The following is a 22875-nucleotide window of genomic DNA, read 5'->3' on the forward strand; positions in this document are numbered from 1 at the left end:
TTGCTTGTTCGCTGGTTTCACCTTTATTAGAATTAAGTTCCATAAGGACAGAAAAAGGTATATTTTGCTTACTATGTTACCTTCTGTGTCTAGCACAGAAGTGGAAGATAGGAGGTGCTCATTCAATATTTATCACGTGGGAGTTGATGATTATTATGAAATATGTAGTTGTTCTTTATTCCAACAAACTAGACCCCTATCCTTTCTATTTAATAAAGCATTTTCTTTGGAGGTTAATTTTTCATTTTTTTAATACTGAACTTACAGAAAATTGACCCAAAAAATATCATGAAGAGGCTGAAATGCCTCTGGGTTTTTTTTTTTTTTTTTTTTCTTTTAAATCCCATCTTTCCACAATTGCATTTTCTCTGCAGGAGCCTAATTCAAAAAGGGCTGGTTCACGGAAGGCTGCCCGAGAAACTCATGGTTTTGTTTATACTCACGGCAGTTGTGGGATGCCTCTGTTTAAAACATGTTGGCCTAGATTCCCCCAGTAGTTCTCCATTTTTGTGACTGGCATCAAAGGCAAAGAGCAGCTGAAAGTCTTCGTTGGCCGCTCCACGCCCACTCCCTTTTCCACCTGCCTTCGGGCTTTCCGTAGGCTTAGCCCAGGGTTCTGTAAACTTTTTCCTGAAGGACTAGTTCATACATACTTCCGGCTTTGCAGGCCATAAGGTTTCTGTTATAAACCACTCAAGTCTGCCACTGTAGTGTGAAAACAGAGACAATAGGTAAATTCAGTGAGCATGACTATGTTTTAATAAAACTTTATTTATAAAAACAGGCAGTAGGCTAGATTTGGCCTGTGGGCTGTGATTTACCAACCAAGGCTTGTGTCAGTGGGGGACTAGGACAGAACTCAGAGGGAGGAGAGTAAGTTTCCACAGGCTGCTCTGTCCCTCCACTGGGGGTCACAGCTCCTCTCCGTGAACCCCCTCCTCATAGCTCCCTCTGCTGGGTCTGGAAACCATCTTTCTTCTTGGACCTTCCGGCTTAGGTGAGATAAAGGTGCCCCACTGTTACTGGGGTGCTGCCCTATGCCTGTGCCCATTCTGCCCAACCCTGCCCCATACTTTTGCTAGTTCCTGTATCCCTTTCTCCTCCAATGGCTCACTTTCCTGCTGGGGCTAGAATACCTGGGACTGAGTTTACTGAGATATGGAATTTTCAGTGCTAAACCCAGATAGTGTCTGAAACACTGGGATAATCGGTCACCTGAGCTGGGATGGAGCTCTCCTTCCTCCCCAGTCTCTTTTCCACTGCCTTTTCCTGCTCCCAGCACCTCTCCCTGGGAGACTCACCTTCCTGGCCATCTAACAGATTGATACAGGGGCCCAGTGTGGCTCACATTCCTCACCAAGAGCCCCTCTCTGCTTGAGCTCATTTGCCCCTGGAACAAAGTCTGCAGCTGATGTCTACTTAGGGAGACTCTGGTGTAGTCTCCCAGCCTAGTGTGGAGGACTTTGCCATAACTGTACTTTGCACTGTATAATGTTCAAAGAAGATCTCTTCTCTACATTTTACTATTGGGGAAATAATACTATTTTTTTTTTTTTCCTAAGAAGAATCAAACTTACTTTAAAAGAGCAGTAGGGGGGCGCCTGGGTGGCTCAGTTGTTGTGCATTCGACTTCGGCTCAGATCATGATCTCACAGCTTGTGGATTCGAGCCTCGTATCATGCTCTGTGCTGACAGCTCAGAGCCTGGAGCCTGCTTTGGATTCTGTGTCTCCCTCTCTCTCTCTGTCTCTCCCCCTGCTTGTACTCTATCTCTGTCTCTCTCAAAAATAAATAAAAAACATTAAACATTTAAAAAAAAGCAGGATTAGCAGAAACTTTCACTATTACATTAATCCAGTTTGAGATGAACAATTCCCAAGGACTGACTCATGAAATTTCAGGTAATTGAACTTGTGGACCCAAAGAGATATGAGAAAAAAATATATAATGTTCTTCTCGAACTATTTTTGGCTCGGATGTTTTCTTTCTTCCCAGCTCAAAACCTGACAAACGTTTGCTTGATGGAGAGAAGGTACTGGCTTATCCACACCTCACTTTAATGCAGTGCTGATAATGGGAGGGGTTCGTGACTTAATATACTTGTATCTACATTTACCTTTTTTGTTTGTTTTCAGTGAGAAGCAAGTTGAAGAGGCTTCTCGCCTATTATAGAGATTAGAGAGGAGGGTGTTCGTTTGCCACTGCAGTGAAGCCAAAGGAGGGGATGTCCTCTGTCTTTGGAGACTGTCAATAAGCCACTTTTATCGCCCTAAAATGTTTGTGCCTTTGAACAAGCTAGCTAAGAGGAAGGGCCTGATTCTCTGAGAAAAAATGAACTTGAGTAATGGAGCAGGCTGACTCAGCTCCTCAGAATCCAGAAGACAGTAAATATGGAAATAGTTTCAAGAGGAGAATACTGTAGACTTTTTTATGGTGGTGGTGGTTTCACTATGACAGACAACTTCTCTGCAACCCATTCGAGGGAGACTCTTTTCCTAAGAGTATGCATGAAGCTCAGGGGCTGGGGGGCCAGAAGGCAGTGTGAAATGAATGAAGAGGCCTTGGTAAAGAAACATACGTCCAAAAAACATGAGGGCACACCAAAAATCACTTACAAGTTTAATTTAGGACACCAAGAGCACAACTGAGGTAATAAAAGGCAAATGGTACATGCCTCTGGGGGACCACCAGGGGGGGCCTAGACTGTGGTCATCTAAGGATGAGGTTCTGCCCATCAGGAGAACGCTTGACTCCAGTCCCAGCACTGTTTCAAGCCCAAGTACTTAGTGAAAACCCTTGATATTTAAATGTTAGCAGTTAATCCACATTCTAAAGGCCATCTCACAGGTACAGTGGCCTTATGGGACCTGCTGGCCATCAGAGTCTGCACCCTCTCTGTTAGAGCCTGTTTGTCCTTGGAGCAAAGTCTACAGCCGATGTTTGACTATCGAGAGAGACTCTCGCCTGACTGCCACATCTGTGTTCTGAACATTAGCAGTACCATAGACAAACTTTCAAGGTCAAATTGATTACCCTCCAGCTTAGCAAAGCAGCAGCTCCCTAATTATGTCAGAAGGCAGGATTATCTCTGATCATTCGAGCTAGGATTCTGGATAAAACATCAAAAGCAATATTTAAATAACACGTGGTCCTGAATCAAGGATTCATTGCATTTTTCTCTTACTAAAAAAAAACAAAAAAACAACGGATTATGGTGGGCCATTTTGCTCCATTAGTAAGGATTTTCCAGGCTGTTTTAACTCCTAGGTATTATAACACCATCCTTGATTACACAGTGTCACCATGGGAAAGAAGGATGGTTTCCTTGGTGTCATGGTGGTTCCTGTTCGTAAGGTCCCTGCAAAAATCCAGGCAAGTTCTTAGCTCACACAGCCCAGAATTAGGAACTGGCATAGCCAATGCAGTGCTGGAACTGCTCAGCTCATGGGAGCTAATTGTGTGCACATCTCTTCCCCAATTCTGTATGCAGTGACCACATTGGTCACTCAGAATTGACCATGATGGGAATATTTGCACCATGGAAATCAGAAAATGTTACAAATCAAGGCATTTCTTTATTGGAGAGCTGGTTGTTAAACACTTACCAGGATTCCCTTGGGTATTCCTCATCCTGGATGGCCTCCCTGTATTTCTTCCTTGTAACCTGAGGCCACCTTGTGTTCCATTTAGACATCATATTACTGTCTTGCTTACTACTCTAGAACTATGAAGCAGAAGAAGGCTGCATAGTACGTTGTTTTCTAGTTTCTATCTACTCAAGAATTCTTGCCTTTTAAAAATAAAGTTGTGGGGCTTGGTTAAGCATCCGACTTCGGCTCGGGTCATGATCTCACGGTCGGTGAGTTCGAGCCCCACGTAGGGCTCTGTGCTGACAGACTCAGTCCTGAGACATCAGAGTCATTCTGAGTAATCACTAGTCGCAGCACTGAAGAAGAAGTTCATGGATCACCATCATTCATACTCCTTCCCACTGTGCATCGTCATTTGTTCCTTTGTTTCTTGTGTTTGTTTATTTATAAATATTTATTTTTAAGAGAGAGAGAGAGAGAGAGAGAGCAAGCGCACATAAAGGGATGGGCAGAGAGAGGGGGAAACATAGGATCCAAAGCTGGCTCTGCACTGAGAGTGAGAGAGTTCAACATGGGCTCAAACTTACCAACTATGAGATCATGACCTGAGCCAACGTTGGATGCTTTACCGACTGAGCTACCCAGGCACCCCCATCTTCTTTTGTTTAAAATGTAAGGGCACACAAGCAAAATCAACTAAACTAATGTGTCTAGAACAGTGGTTTCTCTAGTAACCTTACTGCCATTCCCTTAACATTGAGCCAACTGTGTTCTCCTTTTTATTATTTCTACTAGATTCCTTACTTCTTTCCTATACTTTTAATTGGGCCTTTAAAATATGTATTTACATACCAGTGTTTCCTGTTAGGCTTTGTCTTCCTAAAGGGTGGGAGCCTTGTCTTACTAAATTTTGTAGTGATCTTGGCACGAACAGGTAGTAGGCACTCAATAAAGGTCACTTACATCAATGAATGAATCCTTAAGAATATGATTAATTGGCAAATAGAGGAGTCATTCCTTCTGATTCATTTGGAGAAATTTTTATTTGAACATTAGGCAGTTAGATTTTATTTTATTTGTATTTTTTATTTATTTAGAGAGTGTGAGCAGGGGAGGGGCAGGAAGAGAGAGAGAGAGAGGGAGAGGGAATCCCAAGCAGGCTCCACACGGTCAGCACAGAGCCTGAAGTGGGACTCAATCCCACGAACCATGAGATTATGACCTGAGCTGAAATCAAGGGTTGGACGCTCAACCAACTGAGCTACCCAGGTGCCCCTAGGCAGTTAAATTTTAAAGAAAAGATGCATATTACCTTATATCCCAAGAGAGCGTATGTGGCTTTCTGCTTAACACAATCTGTTCCTTGACTCCAACACCAACTTTTGCTGGGTTTATTTCTTTTCTTCTGGAACTTTTCAAAGTGAGAACCTTTAGCAGAAAAAACAATTTAACAAGATAGACATTTAGTTCAATAGAAGAATTTTTCCTGGTGTGAAAAAATAAATTACAAAAAGGACTTTGCCTCTGAAAGATAATTAATAAAAACCTTCCGGTGTGATGACAAATCTGACATCTTGTCTAATGTCTGGCAGAGAAGAAAGTGTTGAGAGTCGCACAGTTAGAATAAAATGTTCCACTTCACAGTGAGGCCAGGCAGGATCTGATAATTATTTCTAAGCAAGAAAAGGTCGTAGTCTAGTTGTTAAATTGACACAACATCAGGCCTGGATGTGTGACTGTTGACCATCAGTGGGATCTTCCTTTATGTTTTCCTGATTTCATAGGTAAATATTGTCAGGAATGTGAGCGGTTATGGGATGATTTCCTCTTGGACATTTTGGGAGGTTTTCTTGTGTAGTTTTGTTTTTATATTTCAGCTTTGATGATGTATAATTGGCAAACACAATTTTAATATATTTAAAGTGTACATCTTGGTGACCCGGCACACATATACCTTGTGAGAGGATTCCCTGCATCGAGTTATTTAGTTAATTACCACCTCCACCACCTCACTCACATATCTGTCCCTTCTTTTATTAAGGCTTTTTCTTTTTTTGGGGGGGAGAACATCTGATTTCCATTCTCCCAGCCAACATCAACCCTAAAACAGACTGCCAGTCATAGTCTTTATGCTCTCCATCACATCTTTAGAATGTATTCATCTTACTCCTGAAAATTGGTATCCTCTTACCAACCTATCCGTGTCTCCCCTAACTCCCAGCCCCTGGAAGCCGCCTTCCTACTCTCTGTTTCTATGGGTTTGATTTTTTTTTCCCCACATATGTGATATTATGTAGTATTTGTCTTTCTCTGTCTGGCTTATTCCTTTTAGCATAATGTCCTCATGGTTCATCCATGTTGTTGTCACAAGTGTCAGTATTTCCTTCTTTCTCATGGCCAAATAATATTCTCTTTCTATATAGAATATATACATATATATATATGTGTGTGTGTATGTATATATATATATGCATGTATATATATGAATATTCCATAATATGTAATATATGATATGATACACGGAACATATTATATATGGTATATATATAATATGTATCTTATATATTCTTTATGCATTCTTCCACTTATGGACACTTATATTGTTTCTATACCTCTTAGACATTTTGGACTCAAACTGTATTTCTAGAACTTTCCCCTTCCCTTAATAGAAGTTATCATGGGTTATAGTAGGCTTAGTGATGGTTCCCTGAACATGTCCACATCCTTATTTCCATAACACATGACTATTACCTGGATAACCCAGGTGGACCTGACATAATCACAATGATCCTTATAAAAAGGAAACAGGAGGCATCAATTAGAAACAGAAGACCATATGATGGTGGAAGGAGATAGTCAGCGATAGACAAGAATGCTCTCCTGCTGGCTTTGAAGATGGAGGAGGGATATCATGAGTGAAAGGATGTAGTTGGCCAATGAAAGCTGGAAAGCAAAAGGAAACCGGTTGTCCCTTGAAGCTTGCTGAAGGAACACAGCCCTATTGACCCATTTTAGACTTCTGGTACCCAGATCTGTAATATAATAAAATATTTTTCAAACCACCAAGGTTGAGGTTATTTGATATAGCACCAATATAAAACTAATACATGAGGCATGTCTTTTTTGAGTTCCCCTGAGTCAGAGCTGGGGACAAAGAACTAGGTACATTTTTTTTTTTTTTTTTTTACTTTGAGAGGTGACCCAGGAAGCAGGAGTGAGGGGCAAGAGATGAGGTAGGGGAGGAGGGAGAGAGCCAATGTAATGAAGTATCACTGAAGTCACTGACGTGGGCAGCCAGGGTTCAAACCACCAGGACCTCTGAATGACACATGGGATGACCTTCAGAGGCATCCATTCAGAGGAGGGCAATTAGGGCATTTAACCAGCTGCCATTTTGCAGCATTGAGGGCGCCTTGAGGGCTGTCCCTGGAGCATCAGCTCCTCAACATTTCTCAGCTCTGCTTGACCTCACATTAACCAGGTTCCTGCAGTATAGGAGCAAGCCCCACACGGGAATATGAAAAGGCTGGGGCACTCTGCAGGGTAAGCCTGAGCTCTTAGGGGACTGTCCACTGTAGCAGTGGCTGAGATGGCACGCTGGCTGAGGTGTTGGACTCAGGTGTTGTCTTCAATTAGACTGAATCCTCACCCCAAGATCTATTCATCTAGTAGGTTTCCTACCTGGTGTCTCCATGGGTTTAGGGTTTTATATACGACTGGACAAGTCTTTCAGTGCCTGGCAAACAACTGGTACTTAATATTTGCTCAGTCAAACTTCCTGGGGCTGCTAAGTCTCACCCACGAGTATCTCATATAGGGACTTCCTTCTTTATTTGTCTTAAGGGAGGTAGGTCTTATCTGGCATTTGAAACCCTAATTTAAATTGCTAAATTTACTAATTTTAGTTACTACTAAGTAAAATTACTAATTTAAATTACTTAAATTTAAATTACTAAAATTTCATAAAAGATGTAAATAGCACCAACTCTAGGGCAGGTACAGCCTCTAGTTTCTATGAAGGGACAGCAAACCAAGCCTTCCTAATTGCATTCACTGAAATTCTTACAAAACAATTTTTCCTTTAAAATTTACCAGTCGAGTCTAGTTGATTAATCCTGGAATCTTAGTAGTAAAGAGTTAATTCCATTTACACAAAAACTATAATTTCATTGAGTGAATTATTTTTGGTTCTGTTTTAGCCAGACTACAGGAGGACATGCCCGGTCAACTCAATCCTCCTGTAAGACAAAAACACTTTCAAATAATCTTGAAAACATCCCAAAGCTTGTTATCCCTGCCAGCTTGCTTCTTGTTTCTTCAACTGGCATGTCTTGGTGTTTGCATTTACCAAACTCTGCATGGAACATTCTTTAGTATACATTGCTACTTGAAAAATGGCAATCCTGTTTCCAATATGGCCTTATCTGTGTCATCATCCCAGTTCCTATTCTCATTACATGAGGGTGTTGTTCCTTTGTCTATATTTATATAATACTTTTTACATAATCCTCTATCCTAATAAAAATAATAATAACAGTTAGTAGCATGTGGCACCTATTATGAACCTATCCTATCCTATCCTAACCGTTTTGATTTACATTAATTCATTGACCCTCACAAAGCAATGATGGTAGATATTGTAACTGGATGAACTGTACAAATGAGAAAACTAAGGCACAGAGAAGTTAAGTAACTTGCCTAGGATTGCACAGCAACTAAGTGGTAAAACTGGGATTTGAACCCAGGTAATCTAGCTCAAGATTCTTTTTTTTTGAACCACTTCCTAATTCACAACATATAGAAAATACTATATTGTATTATTTGTCCATGTGTCTGCCTTTCCTTCTAGATAATAAGTTTGTCAAGTGCTTTGTTCATTTCTCCATCTCCAGTACCTATCCCAGGGTCTGGCAGATAATAGAAATTTTAAACTTTGAATAAGGGAATTAATGAAAAAAAAAAAAAAAAGATCCCAACTACTCTGTCATAACAGCAGATCTCAATGCCCCACCACTTGAAAGGACAATTGCCAAGACAAAAGAAAAGAGCCTGTTTGCACTCCGGAATGGAGCACTCAGACAGCAGTTTCCACCTCATGACCTTCTGACAGTCTTGCCCAAGGTTCCAAGGTCATGAGCCTTTTTTCATCTTCCTTCCTTTCTTCTCTTTCTCACTTTCCCTCCACTCCTCCTCCTTCTTCCCTCCTTCCTCTATGCTTCCCTCTCTGTTGGTTTGCCCAGATTATATTTACATCTTGAAAAACCAAGTAAAGGGAACCAATGTTTTCTGAGCCTCTACTGTGGGGCCAACACTATGGTAGACTGTATGAGTTGCCTCTGGCTGCTGAAACAAATTACCACATGCTTAACATTAACTAAAATTAACTAAATTAAAAAAAATTAAATTAACCAAAACAGCACACATGGATTGTCATATAGTTTTGAAAGTTACCAGTCCAAAATGGGTCTCACTGGGCTAACATCAAGCTGTCAGCAGGGCTGAGTTTCTTTGGGAGGTTAAGGGGGAAATCTGTGTTTCTGCCTTTTCCAGCTTCTAGAGGCCTCTTGCCCTCCTTAGCTGGTGGTCTCTTCCTCCACCTCCACAGCTGACACTGGCAGGCTCAGTCTTTGTCACACCACATCACTGAGACCTGGCTTTCACTGCCACATCTCTTTCTCGAACTCTTCAGCTGAGTCTTCCATTTTCAAGGAGTCTTGTGATTACATGTAGATAATCCAGGATAATCACTCTACTTCCTACTGGAAAGTCAGCTGGCTTTAATTCCCCATTGCCATTTAATCTAACATATTCACGGATTCTGGGGATTCAGCTGAGGACATCTTTGGGGGACTGTAATTCTGTACCTTCCCTTTCAACAATTTGAGGAAAAGATACTGAGTAGCATTCAGTTGGAAATAAAATCTAGATGTTGGTCTCAAATTATGTGTGAAGGCAACAACACTCAACAACTCAACTTGTGCATGAAGGACTCATCAAACTGGTAGTATTCTGTCTCTTTATCTTTCCAAGACTCACAGAATCATTTCCAAGAGTCTGTTACATTATGGCCAAGATGGTGGCAGGTGTTCTGTGTTGTGTGGCCATGAAACACCAGGAAGATTGTAAGGAGGTCAGATTTACAGCTAGTGTGGGTGACATGAGCTTACATGTCAGTGAGGATATTGACATGCGCCCACACATGTGCATGCACGTGTGTGTGTGGGCATGGGTGTGCCCACACATGTCTTTGAAATACCTCTTTCTCCATGTTTTCCCTGTAGGTAGAGTGCCTTTATAAACCCTGTGGGGACTCTGGCAGGATAAAAAGTCAATCAAAATTCATTGCTGTAACATTTTTATATCCTACAAGTCAGAGCCAGTAGCCTTTCTTCCCTGTCAATCTCAGCCCCTCCAAACTGAGTCCAATAGACAGACTTTGACAAGAGTAAACCAGAGGTGTTTTGTAGCAAGGATAAAGTAACTGTCCATCCGCGCTAACAGCAAAAAGCAGTGAGTCAGTGAGAGGAAAACAACCAGGGGCCAGGAGACACTAGTGAGTTCGCTTGGAAAATACCATTTTGGAGCTGGCTTAAGAGAGGATGAGATCTGAGATTGTCCACTGCCTGCTGAGATAATTATTTGTGGCAGGAAGCTTCTCTTTTTTTTTTATTTATGGCTGCTTCAAATACAGTTGTGTTAAGCTTTCTTCAGTCCTGATATTTCTCTCTGGCCTCTGGTGATGTATCTGTGATGCCATGGTGTAGAAGCCTCTCTGTCCTTGTCCCTTCCATGTTTAGCATAGAGTGGGGCAGGTGAGCTGCTGATTCACGCAAACACCCCCAGATCTCAGGGTCTCCACAATGCATGTGGGGTTTCCTTGTTGGGTACCTCTCTCCTAAGTCCTTGTCTTCTAAGCAGGGACCGATTTCTGGGCTCGTTCTATTGGATGCCTCCACCATCTTGGAAGTCCTTCCTTTCTGTTTTCATAGATGGGGAAGAGAGGGCATTTCAGGGGCCAGGCCAAGAAGTGGGGAAAATCCTTTTACTCCCTTTATGTTGACCAGAGTTTAGTCACATGGCCAAAATCACTACAACAGAGCCAGGAGCACACAGTTATGGATACCATTATGACAAGTAACTAAAGCCTTGTAACAAGGAGCGTTCTTTGCTTAAAGAGCCTCTTTCCAAAGTCTAAAGTAGGGGTTGCAAATTCAAATGTCGGGGACAGGGCAGGGGCAGGGGGGCAGATATGTGTGTAACGGAGTCAAGCAGGCAGAAGAGGTGACATAGGGGATGGTGCAGACAAGGACAGCCAAGAGAGGTGCGCTGTTTATAATATGATAATTTAACTCTTATGACAGACTGCTATGGCTAAACTAACCAAATCTGCTGGCTACATCCATCCCATACGCTGCCAGTTGGCAACCTGCAGTCTGGGACAGAAAAAAAAAAAAAAAATTTTTCTGGAAGCAAATTCCAAAGTTGGCTATGTTCTTGAATCACTACCTGTCAGGATAAACATAAACCCTTTCTTTTTTCAAAAAAAAAAAAAGCTCTAAACAGCAGCAAAGAAATGGACGCTAAAAAAAGGAAGCAGGTATGAAGAGTGTGATGTAAGGCTTTGCTATTGGTGTGTTCGTCTAGGGCAGGGGCTCTTACACAGAGGACAGAGCTCTGGGCTACCATTTTAAAGAATGGTTGGTGTTCTGCAAAAGCAGCACAACTCAGCTCGCAACAGGCACTGATGTTTTTCATTGTGCACCTGACCCCAAGATGCAACTCCCCTCCCATCTCTACCTGACTCAGGCCCCTGCTGTTTCCCTTGAAGTGTTTCTGAGCACAGTCTGTACACTGAACAGTTTTACAGTAACAACTAAAGTAATATTTTGATGACATCTGTGAATGTCTACCCTGGGCAATAGAATACCAGTGAAACATGTATATTGGTTTAAACGTAATATATAGAAACAATGATAATGATAGCAAACATTTATTGAGCAACTACTGTGTGCCTGGTACTACATAAGGCTCCTCACAACAAGTAACTCACTTCTTCCTGATAATAACCTTAAGATACTATTATTGTTCCCATTTCCGTCTGAGGAAACGGAGACCCGGTTGCTTGCCCAAGGTTACAGCTGGTAAATGGCAGCAGATAAACTGGGAATTCATACAGAACCAGTGTGGCTGTGTCCTGTGCCTGTAGTTTGTCTGAACATGAATCTGCTTTCATAAGCAGACTGATTGTAATTTTCAAATAATAGAGATCCTTAAATAATAGAAATCCTTTGGTGATCACAAAAGTCGATCACTGCTGAGCTTTCAAAGGTGTATTGGTTGCCTGTTGTTTATGAAGTGCAAGGTAATGCATAAATGAACAAAAGAACCATATAGGAAGACCATAATTCCCAAGGCATTAAAGATAAGTTCAGAATGTTGTTCATAGCATATATTCTGGAAACGTTAAAGAGGATTTAGGGGAAAGTGTATCTAGGTCGTATATATTTTTTTATTTTTTTAAATGTTTATTTATTTTTGAGAGAGAGAGAGAGGGTGGGGGTGGGCAGCAGAGAGAGGGAGACACAGAATCTGAAGCAGGCTCCAGGCTCTGAGCTGTCAGCACAGAGCCCGACGTGGGGCTCGAACTCACAAGCAGTGAGATCATGACCCGAGCCAAAGTCAGACACTCAACTGACTGAGCCATCCCGGCACCCCTCTACGTCATATATTTATAAGAGTGACATCTGATAATGTTGAAGAAGAGGCTTGCTTGGTTCTGGATTAATGTCCAAATACTTTTAAACCAAAGAGGGATGCTTCTTCACATTCTTCCACCAAACTCAGTATGATTGAGATTGAAGGGTGGGTGTCTGTGACAAAGTCATGCACAGATATGCTTAAATTCTGCTAAAAAGTCAAGGGGCAAGTTGAAACTACCACTCCTGCCCAGGTGGACAGTCAGTGTTGGGGAAGAGCCCCCAGATTAGTCTGGATTCTTTTTTAAATGAAGTTTTGTCATTTCAGAGATGTGTTACATGAAACCCAGACAGACACAAAGGAATTCATGTGAAAGCACAGAGCGTGTGGCTTAAAAGGACAAGTCTACATTCCCCTCCACTTATCTAGCTAATTCTGACCCATCTTTGAGATCAAAGCAGAGAGATGTCTCTTCTGTGGATTTGCTTTCTCTAATCCCCCTAGATGAAATCAGACTCCCTGTCCCTGGCTTTGACATGCTCCCAGAGAGACCTGTAATTTCCCTTCAATTTAAATTCTAGTTAATTAATTAAATTATGATCTGCTCATGCCTGGCACCTTTTCTGCTCCACGTTAACAGCTAGCATGTGCTGACCACTATCCTGTGCAACACTATTCCGGTTGCTTTAGATGCACCATCCGTTGAGTCCGCTTAGCTCCTCTCAGTTCACATCTCATTTCCCCATATTTCTGTTACTGTCAGTCAGTAAAGGAAAGAGCCAAGATTTGAACCGAGCAAAAGACTCGGGAGTTTTTGCTTTTAATTACTGCATTATTATGCTTCTATACAGGCTCCAGGACAGCACCTAACAGAGTGCTTGCTGAATCCCCAGGAGAATAATAAATTTGGGGGAGTAAGTGAATGAAGTGAATGCAGGGAGGAGGGGCTCTCTCTTACTTCCTAAGTCACACCTTGCCCAGGAGACTGCTGCCCGTTTTTCCATTAAAAGCATTTAACCTGAATTTTAGTGGGTGGAGGCACCTAAGAATTCATAAAACAAAGCTGAACCTCTGGGAGTCTTTTGACTCCTCCCACCCTCCCTGAGGGTTAGCTGTTGGGAAAGGTTTATTTTTCCTTCCTGACTCCAGAAGAATCCTGAATAGAGCCCACCAAGAAATCAGGAAGGAGAAGGAGCTACAGAGAGACAAGAACAGGGGCTCAGGTCTTCCATCCTCTCAATCAGTTCTGGATTCTTATCCTCAGGATCCAGAGAGAAATGGTATCTCCTTAGTTCCTACAAGGTGACTGGTTTACTGGTCTGGGATTGAGGGCAGAATTAGCTGATTAGAAGGTTAAGGTATAATTGTAGGCGCAGGATGCCTGGAGGCAACCTTTGACCATTTGCTATTTAACCGAATTAGCTGTTGGCCAGTTAAAGATTTTCTGCTTGCAAAATCGCCAGCAAATTATTCTGAGTCCTGAATCTGCATTCTGTGTGTGTGCCCCTTGGGGTGTTAGCATTATGACTGCCTCGGAAGCAATCTAACCAGAGCCTGCTCTGCGGGCAAGGGGAAGTTTCACAAGCAGAATTGCTCAGGTACAGAGCTATAATAATACCCTAACCCCTTTGATTTTAGAGAGATGATGTCGGTCAGGGTGATGATTCCCCCATTTCAATTTCTCTGATGTTCCTCAGTCTGACCACACCATGAACCTCCAAAGATTGATTCTTTGTCTTATTCCTTGGGGTTCAGTGCATTTCAGTGGGCTGTTATTTACAGAGAAGCCCAGGTTCCACAGCTTCCAACCTTGTGTACAACCCTTTGAGTTTGCTGGTGGGGACGATAATGAGTTTTCTTCAGCAGTTGTGTACAGTGGTTAAGAGTTTGTATCCTAACATCAAAGTTTGGTTTCCCAAGAAGCAGACACTAAGTCAAGGATTGGAGTGCAAGTAGCTTTCTTTGGAGAGTGGTGTCAGAGAAATACCAACAGGAGTTGAGGAAATGAGCCAGGGAAGAAAAGGCAGTGAATGGAAGATGAGTTATCAAGCTAGGTGCCACTGTGGACAACTGGAGTTGAATTCCAAGTAGAAATGGGGAGACAGAACACTTGCCTCCCAGGTATGGCTCCAGAGGGGGAGAGAGCTGAGGTATTTGTGCACCGGTTCCCACCTGGTATGGTGGAGGGCTGCTACTGAGAATCTCCAAACGCTCTCTGCTGGCACCATGCTGTTAAAGCAGCCTTCCATGGGATTCAGAGAAGTAGCTCAGCCAAATGTAAAGTCCTGCCCTAGAGTGTGGAAAGCCTGTGGGGTCTGGGAGGAGCTCTGACCGTGATCCATCTCAGAGGACACCTAAGCCTGGATTTGGATCCTGGCTCTACCTGTCCCAACTCTACAATCTTGGATCTTGGGCCAACGTGTGAGAACATCAGGCCCTTTGTAAAATGTAAGAATTTAATTTCCTATAAGAAATTAAATATGGGGTACCTGGATGGCTCGGTTAGTTGAGCGACCAACTCTTGATTTCAACTTGGTTCATGAGTTTGAGCCCCGTATTGGGCTCTGAGTGGACAGCGCAGATCCTGCTTGGGATTCTCTCTCTTCTTCTCTCTGTGTCCCTCCCCTGCTCTCTCTCTCTCTTTCAAAGTAAATAAACATTTAAAATACTAAATACATCATAGGGCTGCTGTGGGGATTAAAGGAGATGATGCATAGCAAACGTAGACAGTGCTTGCCATGTACTAAAGGCTGAAAAACGTTAGCAATTGTATGTTAAGTTTTATGGAGCATCTTCTCTGTGCCAGTATATATGGTAGGTCCTTGGTATCAAAGTTGGGGAAAAAGAGGTAACTCCTATCTTCACAGGGCTTGTAGTCTGCCTACTAAACCTACGACTCTTCCTTGCCTTACTGAATTACCCCTTGCCCAGGAGTGTGTCACCTACTATTATATTCCAAAACACATAGCCTAAATTTTTGACTCTGGGATGAAGAACCCCAAGGATTTGCAAAGACAAAGCTGAGCTTTTGGAAGCAATTGTGAATTTTAGGTTTTCTGGTAGCCAAACTTACACAAGTACAAAGAAAGTGGTAAAACTGACTTTAACAACGTATCTGTTTAGTCCGGTCTGTAAAATATTATTATTTGAACAGTAACCTATATACAAATTATTAATTATTTTACATTATTTTTTTAAATTTTTTGGTAGTCAGTCTTCAAAATCCTACATGTGTTTTTTTTTTTTTAATATTTTTTTAATGTTTATTTATTTTTGAGACAGAGAGAGGCAGAGCATGAACGGGGGAGGGTCAGAGAGAGAGGGAGACACAGAATCGGAAGCAGGCTCCAGGCTCTGGGCCATCATCAGCCCAGAGCCCGACGCGGGGCTCGAACTCACGGACCGTGAGATCCTGACCTGAGCCGAAGTCGGATGCTCAACCGACTGAACCACCCAGGCGCCCCCCTACATGTGTTTTATACTGACATTTTCAGCCCAGCTACATTTCACATGCTTAGTAGCTGTGAGTGTCTCAAGGCCACCATATTGGATTGGAAAGGTCTAGTGGGCCCTGAATTCCTTTGGGAAGTAATTTCCAATGGAATAGTTGTGCTTTCCTCCTCATTATAGATGGCACTGCTCCTTTGCATCTGTGACAGTGAAGTTGGTTTTAGCTCAGGCATCATATGAAATTGACTGTTTTTGTAACGAAATTTCACACATAGAAACCATGGTGAGAGTCTTAGCAGGTGTAAAAATCTGACAAAGTTATTTCTTTAACGGCAACTTAATGGAAACTGCAGCAGCTGTTCCCATTTGCGTGTTTTCCAAATCTCATCGCCAAAACGAATTGTTGGCAGCCACGGGAGAAATATCAACTTACCTCTTCATTTGGGAAATAAAATTAAAACCTCAGCTCATTTCTAAAAGTCACAGATTTGGTAAAAGTTAGCAGGGCAAACACATAAGCTGCAGTTAAAATATTGATGGCTTCGGTTTTTTTCTCAGGTGCTGCTGCTAACATCTGCAGAAGATTTGGACTGCACGCCTGGATTTCAGCAGAAATTGTTCCATATCGATCAGCCGGCTCAGTTCATTGAGGACCAGGCAATTCTAAACCGTAAGCAATGTCACCTGATGATTCTTTTGGCCCATTTTCGTGTTCGAACTCACCAGTGTCTGAGAATGTGTCTCAGGATGTGGTATTCCCTAAGCTAAGTGTTTTCTGATTGTTTTCTGTCTCTGCTTGACCCAGGGTGGAAGCTCTTGACCTAGGGCCTTGTTAGCTGAGAGGTGAACAGAGTAGTTGTGTATTGCTTTGTAGTATTTTGTCATCGGTGAGCATTTCCCCACTACTCCCAGAAAAGGGGACCTCCAGTCTCTAACGTGAGTAAGGAAACGAAATCTATTTCACTTGGGCAGATCCCCGAGCACAAAACCATTGTCTTCCCATGGATTGATGTTTGATCGGGATTTCTTGTGCGTAGTGTTAGGTCAAAATGATGGTGAGAGCAGGTTGGCTTCTGGGAATTTTTAGTCCTAGGAATTCAAAACTCCTATTCTGAAGGCTAATTGAGGCTCTTCAAAAAGATTCACAGAGGTAGGGAGGCAAACCATAAGAGACTTTTAAATACAGAGACCAAATTGAGGGAGGATGGGGGCTTGGGGGAGAGGGGATAATGGGTGATGGGCGTTGAGGAGGGCACTTGTTGGGATGAGCACTGGGTGTTGTATGTAAGCGATGAACCACGGGAATCTACCCCAAAACTCAAGTGCACACTTCACACACTGTATATTAGCCAATTTGACAATAAATCATGTTTAAAAAATTAATAAAATAAAATTATTTAAAAAAAAAAAGAAAGATTCAGAACCTCTACTGGCTATTTTGTGAAGTAAACGCAAATCCCCCCAAATTCCAATGAAAATATTCTCCTGTCAGATCTGTGGTTATCATCTCTTCCTATTTTTAATGCCAACATCACATTGTTTTATGTTCAGGAGAGTAGGGCATACATTGCTAAATGTGTGGTGAGCATAGTTTTAGCACAATAGAATTTAAAATTGATGGCAGGCAAATAACCATTTAATTGTAGACTCTTGAGCACCATTTTTTAACATCCGGGAATGAAGGATATGAAAACAGTGATTTAATTTGGTCAGATGCTCCAAGGTCCCTTTAGGGAAGATTATTGTGCATTTGCCCTTATGGTCTCAGGTTCGCCTTCCACACTGACCATACTCCTTCATTCCTGTGCTCTGTGGCTGGTATATTTAAAGGAAAGGAAAACAAAACAAAAACAAAACAAAACAAAACCGGCCTGCGTGATTGGATTATTCTGTGAGGCTGGAACACATTTTAAGAGTTGAAAGGAACACGGTAATGAAGACGCAATGCTGAGCAGAAAGGCAGCTACCCAAGGTGAAGTCCGTGAGCATCTTGATGCAATTACACCAATGAAATCATGTCAGTAATTAGAGTCTGCAATGACAAGGTGCAGGATCGGCACAAGAAGTGAATTCCAATATGCGATTTCATGTTAATTTGATCCCTGAGTGTGACTTTTGAGTCAGACCATCAGGAACCCTCATTTGTCTTTTGAGTCTTCTATTTATCAGAATCAATGTGTTTCAAAGGGAAGTTTGTTTAAGAGAACCATTTTTCTGGCTCTTCTCTTATCTGTCCATCTCCTCTCTTCTCTTTCTCTCTCTCTTTCTCTCTCTGTCTCCCTTTTCTTTCTTTTCTTTTTTCTTTTTTGCAAGTGGTTATCCCTAACGGCACGTATATTAACATGGGTGGGAATGTGAAACCACCCTGAGTATGGAAATTAATAGAGTTGGTATGCAAAGTAGGCCCATAAATGTGATTGCTTCTGTAATCCTCGCGACACCAAACAGCTTTTAATTCACCGCTGAGAAGCTGGAAACAATCATACTTTGGGGGATCTTTTTAATTTAAACCAGACCATACTGTACATTCCAATATCACAGTTTTGTGTGTATCTGTGTTTTTTTTTTTAATCCCCTAAGTAATTATGTGGGTTATGGTTGTTGGTTCTGTGTAAGCTAGTAAATGCTAAATGGAACCAGCTTGATTATCAATGATAGCACATTTAGGAAAAGTCAGTAATATGGGAATTGAGGATATTTAAAATTATATATATGAATTTGTGTGTAAATTGTTGGATCAGCAAAATCTAACCAGCTCCCCTCTTGGTGAAACTGTAGGTTCATATGTCTTCATAGGGTTAAAAAAAAATACGAAGAGTAGATCTGGTTTGGTACTTCTGAGTTCATCTCAAAGCAATATACATAGATTGTTATGAGTTAGGCCCTGAGAATAAGGTTAATTGTACCTAAATGAAGAAGAAAGTTTCCATAGACTCGAGAATGCCTACTGAATATTGTTTGGGAAAAATCTGGATTTCTAGAAGAAGTAGCAAAGTATTGCTCTGTTCTAGAGGAAAGGAAAAGTCCGGAGTATTGAAGAAGTTTCCCCCTAGCCAATGAACATTCCCCCTACTCTCTCCTTCCCTCTCCCTCTCCCTCTCCCCTCTCTCATTCTGTTTCTTTCATGGGTTTCCCTATGGTTTCTATCTCTTGAAAATGTGATTAACCAAGAAACTGGTGAGTGGTGGGTACTCTCAGAACGAAGGCCATATTGACTCAAGGCTAACGTCTGGGTGAAAATGGAAAAGAATCAAACAGAACCAGAAAGCTAAAAAATACTTGCAGTTGTATACTAAGATCCAGGAAATGGTTAGGATCATTTTAGTGACACACACACACACACACACACACACACACACACACACACACACAAAATTGATGTTTTAGGTAATAAAATTTTAGGTTAAAAGACACCAGGCTAGTAACATCTCTTGAACTCCACTTATGGCATTTGTATTTTCCATTTTTCCTGTTTCTTTACAATACTTAAGAGCTTTGGTTTCCAATCGTTATAAAGTTTTGTCTTGTAGAAGGTGTAAACACAGCATAATCAATCAGTTGATGTCTACACCTTTCACCATTCTGTAAAGTTGTCTGAAAGTCTTGTGTCCTTGCCTGACAGACGTATTATATCTGCTCATACCCCATACTTATATTCAACCAATTCTGTGTTCAGCTTTTAGCAGGCTATAGAGAATGTTTATTCTGTCCACGGCTTCCTGCTCTCTTTGTTCAGACAGTAATATTTCCTTTTATCCTTTTTCATCTTTTTCTTCAATTCTCAATGACTTATCTTTTTCTCCTTTAACTGTTACTAATGGTCACCTCCATTCCTTTTATTTCCCTAATATTTTATTCACTGTTCACTCCAATACATCTTTCCTTCAGTTGTTCTAAAGCCTTTTATTTTCTTCACATCCAAATAACTCTTTATTCTACTCTCCTTTCCACTAACTAGACTTGCTTTCGTCTTTAAAAGGCCATTTTTCAACAAGCTTCTAGGATCAAAACATGGTGTCCCACTATTTCTTCTAATGTAACCAGGGAGCTCTTTCATTGTATCTTTCACGGTGTGATGCAAAGCCCCCAACTCATGGTAACTTGGACAAAAGTTTCCTGCCTTCATCCCAGTCTTGAAAGATGAGCTGGGAAGATGTGGCCATTTCCTTTTTTTTTTTTTTTTTTTTTTTCATGAGAAGTACAAGAAGAAGGGAGAGAACAGTTTAGAAGGCAGAAACTCAGGAGATATCTATTCAAGTCCTTTGTATTCAGGGAGGAATCTTTAAGGGGTTTGTGGTAAGGGTTCCCTCAAGGCCTCCAACGCCCTGAATTCTCTTAATGGGTTTGTGTTGTTGCTTGCTCATCTGCAACATGAAAATCATGTGATTCTGGTACTCACCATCTTGAGCCCGTGATCTCTGAATAGGGATGCTGCTTATACACTCCCAGTCGGCACCCAGGCTTCAGAAGAGTAAGTGGCCTGGAAAACTGAGCAGCTACCAGCTGAGGTGGAAAAGGACCAAGTGATAAGCCCCTGACTATTTTGTGTTCTGCAAAATTACAGAACAGACTATTCTGCCCTGGCCGCATCAGCTCAGACACATCTTCCTAGCATTATGGAGAGATCGCTGATCATCAAGGTAGCTAGGGGAACCATACTTATGGTTCCAGCTTCAATTATGGGTTGTCTCCAACTTCCGGTGTCCAGAAAGGACACCCCATTGACCATCCAGGCACTATCAGGCCAACAATTTCCTGCCTCTTCTTGTTCATTCTTCCTTGATCACTTATTGTGGACCACAGACACACACAAGCACACAGACACACGGACACAGTTACACACAGATAAATTGCTGCATCTGAGTTCCAAGCCATACAATTACACTCTTAATCATCAACCTGCACTAGTTAGAATAGGCCTGGTATCAAACGACTCCAGTGAGCTAACACAATGAAAGTTTATTTCTCATTCAGGTCACGAGGATACAGGTTGGGCTACTTCTTGGGTAGCTCTACTCCAAGTATCTGCCCTCCACACAGGAACTTGAGGACTCAGGCTGCTTCCAAGTTGGTCCTACCTTTCTGAGCCTTCCAGTCATTCTTATGTCACTTGGCTGGGGACAAGAGAAAGTATGGGAGAAACACAGGTTGAGCCACTTTAGCTCAAAAGTGACCTGTAATTTCTGTTCATACTCTATTTGCCAGTCATGTTAAGGCTGGGCTGGCCATGAGCAAGTCCTTTGAACCCTCTGAGTTTTTGATGATCTCATCTAAGAAGGATAGTAGCGGTTCTTACTTTTAGAATTGGTGATTATCGATGAAGAAATGTGCAGAATGCATTGAAAATGCAATGAACAGGGGCGCCTGGGTGGCTCAGTTGGTTAAGCGGCCGACTTCTTGCTCAGGTCATGATCTCGCGGTCCGTGAGTTCGAGCCCCATGTTGGGCTCTGTGCTGACAGCTCAGAGCCTGGAGCCTGTTTCAGATTCTGTGTCTCCCTCTCTCTGACCCTCCCCTGTTCATGCTCTGTCTCTCTCTGTCTCAAAAATAAATAAATGTTAAAAAAAAAAATTAAAAAAAGAAAATGCAATGAACAAATTAAAGCTGCAATTATTATTACTGTCACTATTGCTATTGTTGCTGCTATGGTTGTTATTATTACTGTTATTCATGGACCTTAGATGGGTTCAATTTCCCTACAGTGACTATCTAATCCAGGCTTTATAGAAGACAAATCGTGGGTATTAAAAATCTGAAGAAGTGAGTGATTTTTAAGATTTGAACTCTATGAACCAATAGAACTTTTTTTAAATCTTGGGTTGATTAAAACATATTTTTAAACATTTTTCTAAACCTGGATATGAAAAAAGAGGAAAAAAAAGAAAGCAGATAGATGAGATAGAGGGAGAATACTACCATTTACTTTAGTAAGAATGTTCTTTTGAAAGGTCATTTGGAAAAACATAAAAATAAAATAAAAGATCATTTGGCATCAAAAAACAAACAAAACAGGAATAAGGACTAATTACAGCAGAGAAGGCAGTTCTTTAATATGAATAAATCTTCCTTTGTAAGAGAATGTGCCAAAGGTCCTTATTTACCTCATTTTGTTGGGAGATCACATATCAAAAGCATTAGGTTGATGTTCTTTTTTTACTATTGACTTTTATGATATTGTTCTGAAGTTTCAATATGTTCATTTTTCTACAAAGGCATGGATAAGTCTTAAGTGATTTCCTTATGACAGGCTGTATGCCCACACTGACAGCAAGAAAAGAGAGAGAGAGAGAGAGCATTTCTGGAAAATGTAAGAAAGTATGTATACCTTAGGAACAGATGTTGGGATTTGCAAAAGCGTCATGGGTGTTGACCAGTGTGTGTGGAGTGCCCCCTTGAACCTCATAACAGGCCTTAGGGGACAAAATACTCTCATGTGCCCATTTTAGAAGTAAGGGTACTAAGGCTGGGGTAGGCAATGCAATTTACCCAAGGTCATATCACTCATGTCACTCAGTGACATATCACTCAGTGTCAAGATTTGAACCCAGGATTTCAGTCCCATGGTTCTTATCCATAGTTCTCTGGTCTAGTCTCTTGTAGTTTTTGTTGATGTTAAGGGTGACACATCAAAGAAATTTGCCCCTTAATTTCCCTATCTACATTCATCAGCCTGGTTGAGACAGAGAATTTCTATTGTGTTGTATTTTTTCTGTTCATAACCAAGTTTCATTTTTCCTCTGTAATATTAAAAAGAATACAAAAAAGTACCTCTTTTTCCTTGTTTATAATGGATCCAGTTAGTACCAGATTGTCCATGACCTGCACTCCTGGCTTTCCACCCTCCCTATGAGTTTCTTTCACCAGGACACTGGTTGGTCATGCCACCTTGACACTGACCTTGGTTAGTAGCCGGGTCATCCATGGAGTGCATGGTGTTGCATTAATCATATTTGTACTTAACATACATGAGTCATGGCTTTTGAGGGTGTTTTTAATTGACTATAAATCAAACAGGGAACTTGAAAAATGAAGGCAATTAATGAAAAAGCAATGTGAGAGGTGTTTTGCATCCTAACGTAGGAAATACATCGCCAGTGAATTAAATGTCAAAACAAAGGCCCTTTTGACCCTGCTGAAAAG

At 41.5% G+C, this 22875-nt stretch overlaps 1 protein-coding gene across 6 annotated transcripts in view; it reads left to right on the forward strand.

Moving 5' to 3' along the window:
• The window catches only part of CDH13 (cadherin 13), a 1030961-nt gene that overhangs the window by 205848 nt on the left and 802238 nt on the right, over positions 1 to 22875 (forward strand). For all 6 annotated transcript variants that reach the window (XM_042919726.1, XM_042919730.1, XM_042919731.1 and 3 more), the window contains exon 2: positions 16295 to 16406. In XM_042919726.1, coding sequence (XP_042775660.1) covers positions 16295 to 16406 — 112 coding nt within the window. The remainder of the gene's footprint in view (positions 1 to 16294; positions 16407 to 22875) is intronic.

Source organism: Panthera leo, chromosome E2 (assembly GCF_018350215.1).
Source record: "Panthera leo isolate Ple1 chromosome E2, P.leo_Ple1_pat1.1, whole genome shotgun sequence".
NCBI classification, from domain to species: Eukaryota; Metazoa; Chordata; class Mammalia; order Carnivora; family Felidae; genus Panthera; species Panthera leo.